General features: G+C 36.9%; 1 protein-coding gene across 10 annotated transcripts; it reads right to left on the minus strand.

Moving 5' to 3' along the window:
- Window positions 1-914: 914 nt before the first annotated feature.
- On the minus strand, window positions 915-7,136 carry LOC125193974 (dihydrolipoyl dehydrogenase 2, chloroplastic-like). Of its 10 annotated transcripts, none has more exons than XR_016128816.1 (17): window positions 6,778-7,136; window positions 6,052-6,198; window positions 5,402-5,536; window positions 5,108-5,225; window positions 4,541-4,665; window positions 4,152-4,277; window positions 3,994-4,074; window positions 3,625-3,687; window positions 3,374-3,448; window positions 3,216-3,294; window positions 3,029-3,129; window positions 2,697-2,810; window positions 2,224-2,337; window positions 2,059-2,130; window positions 1,879-1,957; window positions 1,685-1,771; window positions 915-1,124 (listed from the first exon to the last, which is right to left on the minus strand). XR_016128816.1 is itself a non-coding variant. In XM_048091950.2 (16 exons), the coding sequence occupies exons 1-15, from the start codon at window positions 7,081-7,083 to the stop codon at window positions 1,910-1,912; spliced, it is 1,704 nt and encodes a 567-aa protein (XP_047947907.2). In that variant the 5' UTR covers window positions 7,084-7,136; the 3' UTR covers window positions 1,489-1,765; window positions 1,879-1,909. The 10 variants fall into 10 exon arrangements, 3 of the variants coding, with proteins under 3 accessions (XP_047947907.2, XP_047947906.2, XP_047947905.2); XR_007171668.2 differs by lacking the exon at window positions 915-1,124 and adding an exon at window positions 1,489-1,544 and having other exon boundaries at window positions 1,685-1,765; XR_016128818.1 differs by lacking the exon at window positions 915-1,124 and adding an exon at window positions 1,489-1,549 and having other exon boundaries at window positions 1,685-1,765.
- Window positions 7,137-7,189: the final 53 nt, after the last annotated feature.

Genomic DNA, 7,189 nt, shown 5'->3' on the forward strand with positions numbered 1-7,189 from the left:
ATCTTGATAGAGCAAAACAATAAACCCAAGCATATAATTAATCAATTCGAAAATGGTGCTTAAAGATTAAGAGAGAAATGGTGCTTCTTATAATTAATCTTACGGCCCATCCCATTCCCACTAACCTATCTAGGCCCATCAAATGAGCTGTTATGGCAATACTTCAAAATAGTGATTATTTCATATTTTCAATGAGTAATTAGTACTCCTTACTATTCTTTTTTGAGACATTATTTTCTTAATTCTACAAATGCAGTGATACACATTATTTTCTTAATTCTACAAATGCAGTGATTTACTCGGGGCACACACGCATTTGCATCCTTTCATTTTTCATAAGTATATGAAATGGTATACTTTTATATTATCAAACAACATCATCAAAATATTACCCTGATTATCTTAAATTTCAACCAATGGACCTACGGTCTTCAATTTGCAAAATTGCATGAAAAAGGCGCTGGTTATAAATATTTTCTTTTTAAATCACACTACAAAATATATGATTAAAATTTATTCAAGATTTTATGTTGTCACTGATTATATTGTCTTTTTAAATCATAGTAATATTTGTAGAATAATATGTTAAAATTTATTCCATTTTGCGTGGTGATACGATAGTGAAATTGGCGAATCTTGATACTTCCCAAAAATCTACTATAAATTATTTTCCTTAAATTTCCTTATAAGTATATATTTTATTCCTTCAAAAAAATTTACTCATTTAACCAATCGTACATATATAAATATATAGACACGAGCATGGTGGACACGAGGCGAGGCAGCCGTAATGAAAAATGGCAACGGCGATCAGAAGTTGGTAAGTTGAATCTTGAATGTGATGTTAACGGTACCGGTGAGGTTTGGAAAGTCAAGTGATAGCAACGAGCAAAACAAGAAGAGAAACAGAGCAATGGTAAATAACAAGAGATTTTTAAAAAAGGGAATAAAATTCACCCTAAGCATGCGAATTTTTCAGAATAATTGAAGAAATCCTAACACTCATGAATGCACCAGTGCTGTTGTTGCCTCAGCACAACAAACTCAGAAGGTGCAGCATGAAGATAATGGAAATTACAACCTCAAACTTCGTCCCGTATCATATATGACACATGATGATCACACTGCCAAGAGGTAAAACCCAAGTTCATTAATTTATTCATGCGTTCCATTTTCATATAGTACCATTTCCCCTACTTCATGACCAGCTTGAAGACCATTTATGAAGTTCTCCATACCTAAGACCGCATACTGCAGTACCTACTTCTTGAATGCACTGGCAAGCTGATGTATGCAGCCCATCAGTTATAATGAATTTCAGAATTTGAGGGTCTATGGGTGTGGTTAAATACTCTCTGGAGGTTAGAAGGAGAGTGTCGACTGTTGAGTTTGTAAGCAGCCTCGTAAGAGGATCAACGCTGTCAGGTTTTTCAGTTTCTTCTGCCTTTATATTTCATTCTGCAAAGGATTGTTTCTGTGCCTAATTCATCCGTTCAAGTTCTTTGATCGAATATTTAGAATCATTCAGTGTTGTATACAGTTATCTACACTTTTGGTCAGAATAGAGACTGTTATTGCCTCATTTGATAATGGGATCAATGAGAACTTCTTTTATAAAACAAATGATACCAGATTAGAAGTCGGTCAGATTCTAATAATAAATTATCAATTTGAAGATGTGTACCTTGAGGAGGTGAAAGTTCGAACTGAAGAGTTGTTGCAAACCAAACACAGCTGTTCTGATAGCATCAATGCCTTTGTCTTTCTGAAACTTTCATAACCATTGGATGATTTAAAAACTCCCTGCTCATTTGTAATAGCTAAAAAATCTCTTACAAGAATGAAGATCCTATACAGTTGCGTTCGCAAATCTCTTACAAGAATGAGGGTCCTATACAGCGACGAGTGGTTATACAGCAACAGGTTCACTAACTTGCTTAGTATTATGGGAGTTTACCTGTACCAGGGGATTTCAGTAAAGAAATTATTTTATGCAATATTTGTGAGTTTGTGTGTGTTCAGTGATAATAATTGGATCCCAATAACTCAGAAGCTTACCTTCGCCGATTTATATAGCTCGTCAAGAACTTCGGATAATGTTGGGTGTGCATGAACGGCAAACTTTATGTCCTGTGAGGTACCAAAAAAACATAAGTGATATTCCAATACCTCCATGTTGGACCTTTCAAGATTGCTAATTGTGAGCAATGAGCATTCCCATACCTGAACTCTGGTTCCTAATGCAATAGCATTAGATGCTTCGTGTATGAGGTCTGCTGCATGCATCCCGAAAATGTGAACGCCAAGAATTTCACCGGTATCAGGTCTGTATATCAACTGCAAACAAGAAAAGGCGTATCAAAGAAATTTCATGAAAAGCAGAAATATTAAAAAATAAATAAATAATTTGAACATTCCAATTCGGGTTAATGAAGATACCGCACACATATAACATAATGCGTCAAATGACTATTATAGGTCATGGAAGACAGATGAAGATGGTTTTCTTGCTTCAAATGATGCTATTTTTCCCCTTCGGAAAGGAGAGAAGACAAGGAACCTTAGTCTGTTTTATCCTTGATTCTCAGGAAGTTGATTTTCTAACATCCATCGATCAAGTGTGTGCTAATTACCACAACTCGTGTAATGTTTTCACACATTTGTATAGCAGTAAAAAGAAGATAAAGGAGACAGACCTTTGCGAGTCCTTCCCCTTCATTTTCAGCCAAGGCCTTGGTGTTGGCCTTGAAACTCGTTTTGGCAATACTTATTTCAAACCCCTGACTTTCAGCCTTTTCCCTTGCTTGAGGCTGTAAAGTAAAATAATTGAGATTTAAGTAGGCACAAACAGGCAAAATCCTATCCACAAATTTTATGCAGAGTTTATGAAATTTAGCGATGTTAAGCAGGTTTTTAACTTGTATGAAATGAAATAATTGTAATTATAGTTTGAAGTTACTAGAAAGTGACTCATGTAAGAAGTTAAAGCAAGAGTTAATCCAGTTCAAGTCCTATGCGACAAATTTACCTCGGTTAGCCCAACCATACTGATCTCAGGATGAGTGAAACAGGCTGCTGGAATGCTTAAATGGTTAAGCACGTGAACATTTCCAGTAAGTTGTTCTACAACTGTTAAAAGAATATATTATATTTTAGAAGAAACAGTAAGTAAAAGATAAGTTCACATACTGATTTAATTAAGTACAATCACCTACCAGAAATTCCTTGAGCACTTGCTGTATGGGCGAGCATCAATTTACCATTTGCATCACCAATGCAGTACAAGTGCGGGATCTGATGACAGAAATAATGTGTCAAGCACAATAAAGCTTGTCGTTAAAAGTTGCCAGTGACAAATACATGACCAACTAACCAGGTTTCCATCTGCATCAATCACTCGCATGCGCTCATCAACAGGAACAAAACCTCTTTGTGTCTCCACATTAATCTGCAGTCATGTGAAGACAGACCGTCTTTTATATACTTTGATACTGATAAAGTGAAAATTCATTCAATGTACAGAAACTCATGTGCAATGTATGAGCAACAGAACCAAAATATGAGGACCATACGTTGGTTTGGTAACAAATTTATAATATATAAGATAGGTTATCAAATGCATACATTCTCCAGTCCAAGGCCTTTTGTGAATGGAGCCCTTCCGGTTGCAATTAATGCTGCATCGACCTACATCAAAACAGTGTTACTTGCTCACAGACAGTTCATATCTTACACTACTAAATGCGAAGAGTCAAATTTGATGGGTGTAAGAAAGCTTCCAGAGACCCTTGCATGAGTAAAACATGTACTAGTATATTGAAGGAAATTCAAATTTCTTTTGCTCAGTTGGTTACTATTTAAACTTGAGCGCTGGTGAACTTTTTTACTTTCTTTCTGAAATTGTTGGGTGAAGGAGGCGGCAAGTCCCAGGTTGTACATTCGTTAGTTCATAGGAATGCATGGAAGAGGGTAACCAGGAAAAGTATTTGTTACCTCCAGTGTATCTTTTGGTTCTTTTGTCTTCGCATCAATAAGCTCAATAGTCACTGGCTTCCCATCTTTTGCAGGAGTTATCTTTCGAAAGTACCAGAATAAAATTTATCAGTATGCTTTAGAGGAAGCTATGAGCAAAATAAGAAACAACTATATACCTTGGTAGCAAATACTCCAGTGTGATAATCAATTTTTCGTGGATTTATCAAAACTCGTTGAGCTAGCTTGCCTATCTCAGGATCAAATCCGGGCATAAGTTGATCCATAGCTTCAATGAATGTAACCTATATAACCTTGCATAATTAGTTACTTGAAGGAGCATCTCCATCTCTGGTAGGGATCGTGTCTTAGCAAGACGTTTGAGTTTGTCCAAAAAAAGGTTAAGGTGTTGACGAGAATAGGAACCGGGTTGATTATCTATTTCTCTCATTCTTACAATTTCTCACCAAAATAGAAATTTTTTAGTTTGAGAAACAAAAAGTTTAACTACCCTTTTTTTTATCAGGCTTGAAAGAGCTAGAGAAGAATGCATTTTTTTGGCCATTACCTCACTACCAAGAGCAGTGTATACATCACTGAACTCAAGCCCAATGTAACCACTTCCAACTATGGCGATCCAATCCGGAACAAATTCCAATTTAAGGGCATGGTCACTGGTTATTACTGTCTTCCCTGCAGATTAGGGATACAAGGATGCATCAGGTTATTTGATACCAATCAAATGTTTAAAGAGAATGATAGAGATATCACCTATAAGACATACAATGCTCCAAAAAACAGAGGACAAAGAGAAAAGGAGAAAACATGACCTCTTTTTTAACTAATCTATTTTTCTTCTCTCATCCTCCCCCAACTACGGCACCATTTAGATTCATAAGAAAAAGATGGATTACATATAAAGTATGTTACAGAAGATCAACATAGCACACTGTTGCATAATTGTGTGCAGGTCATGGCATTTTCAGCTGACAAAAAAATAGACAATGAGCAAGTGATAAAGATACAAGTATCAGATAATGCATTCCTGAGTCATCAATAAATGTTAGAGAGACAATAGATCTGTCAGGGAGTGTGGATATCAAAATAGTAGTAATTAAATGGAGAGAGTATCTACCATCAACTTCAATTCCTCTAGGAACAAAAGGAACTGACCCTGTGGCAATAATTATGTCCTTTGCAGTAACCACATTGTCAGATGAACCAATTTTTCCATATTTGACTTTCTGAGGACCCTGAAATAATTAAAGCGATTTCTAGAGTGAATCATACGAACTCGATCCTCATTATGAAAGAATCAAACTGAATAAGCAGTCCCATCAGTTACATTGTCCTCCAATATATCTAGAATAAGAGAATAGTTTTCAGTCAATATTTATATACAGTTTAAAGGGTAACAGTTAGAGCATACCACTATGGTGCCAAATCCTGTTAAAATGTCCACGCCAAGTGCTTTCAGTGAATTAGTCAAATTACCACGGATTTTTGAAGCAAGATTATTAGCATGGTCAGCGACTGCCTGTCTGTCATACCCGGCAGCAGCAACCTATAATTAGAGATCAAAAAGAAAAAAAGACCAAGTTATGACGCAGTTTCAAGGAACCATAGAGGCATAATTAATCTTTGGAAGTATCGGTTCAGTCAAAGGAATGTCATTGTAGTAATTACGATACAATGAAAAAACAAGACACAACAAAATTAAGAACTAAGAGCGATTTCAGCATCAAGTGTGAAGAATAATCTAATTTCAACACAAACTTCAACCACTAACTCCTTATGCTTATCATTGTTTCAGGGATTAGATGGCTGGTCTCAACTCATTTTACGGACAAACAAGTACAGATAGGTGTATGGTGAATAATTTAAACTGCATATGAAAGGAGTAGTAGTAATAAACACTGTCCACAATTGTAATAATCTAGAACAAAGTCAGCTATTATTCCCACAAATAGATTTTCAGAGGCTTATGCTGAGGTATCGTATAAAGAAAGCTACACAACTTCTGAATGAAACTATTGAATTTGTGATTTTCATTTTTATTCTAAAGAGTAAAGGAAATACCTGCAAACCTAAAGCTTTCAGATGATGCTCATCTTGAAGTTCGCGCATCCTACCACTTACTGCTAGTAGGGCTTTAGAAGGAACACACCCTCGATTTACACAAGTTCCACCCATCACATCGCCCTCAATAATAGCTGTTTTGAGACCCTGAAAGTAACCATGGAATTCTTGAGGTTTTATTACAACTAATACATCTATAGAATTATCTCTCATATAAAAGAGAGATAAAATTATAAAGATTGGAAGTAATATTTCATGGTGCAAGCAAAGTGAAGATCCAAGTGATGTTCAAACTCAATCCATTCTAAACCCAACACATCTCATGATTCAACTAAGGCTCAAAAGTTGAAAACCATAAAATTCATAAATATAGCTGAATTTCCAGCTCAACACCTTGGTCAAGGGTATAAGAGGCTTATCCATCAATTATGAAATCGAATGCAACTGAAAAGCCTAACCTATAACATGAACTGTTATTGAACAATGTAGCTAATTTTTTAGCTCAAAACCCTCAAGATGGAAATGAAAAATGTTATAATAAACTAAAACTGGAACTTAAGGTATATAGAATCAAACTTTCACATATTAGTAATCAATAATGAAGCTCAAACACTCCAAATTCAGCCTAACACCACAGAGTTTCAGCTCGAATTTAGCCCTAACCACCGAAATCAGACATCACCCGAGCATAAAGGCACAAACTAAGAATGAAATCAAAGCTCCTACTTTCTCCACGGCATGCAGCGCAGCCCCATGGCCGCCGACACCAGCTCCAATAATGACGAGATCATAATCGAACGATGCCGGAGCGCTGCTTCCATTGCCCGCAGCTGAATTCGAAGCCGAGAAAACTGACAGCCGCCGAGAATTCGCCTTCGCTGAGACAGCTCCGACGCCGCGATTACGGGACTGCGGCGGCGAGCGAAATCCAAACGCCTCTCTCCGGAGGCCGCACAGTCGTGAACTCGAATGTGGCCGGATAGGGGAATACGGTGGGTTGGAGATCGACAGAGGCGAAATTGAAGCATGCATCTCGGAGCTCAGTAGGTGTGTGCGTGTGTGTGATTCGATTCGACAGTTGGAGATAAACATAAACCCCGGCTGACGCTGACGTGGCGAACGGTCTCAAATTTTATCC

The sequence above is a fragment of the Salvia hispanica genome, chromosome 4 (genome assembly GCF_029641045.1).
Source record: "Salvia hispanica isolate PSC_SH4W2 chromosome 4, Shi_PSC_v1, whole genome shotgun sequence".
NCBI classification, from domain to species: domain Eukaryota; kingdom Viridiplantae; phylum Streptophyta; class Magnoliopsida; order Lamiales; family Lamiaceae; genus Salvia; species Salvia hispanica.

Excerpts from the sequence above, each read along its gene's own strand:
- LOC125193974 (XM_048091950.2), bottom strand. The coding sequence starts at position 7,083 with ATGCATGCTTCAATTTCGCCTCTGTCGATCTCCAACCCACCGTATTCC. Across the intron at positions 4,666-5,107 it reads TAGAGGAATTGAAGTTGATG|GGAAGACAGTAATAACCAGT; the intron begins GTAGATACTCTC and ends CCTAATCTGCAG. Across the intron at positions 2,811-3,028 it reads GTATGGTTGGGCTAACCGAG|CCTCAAGCAAGGGAAAAGGC; the intron begins GTAAATTTGTCG and ends TTTACTTTACAG.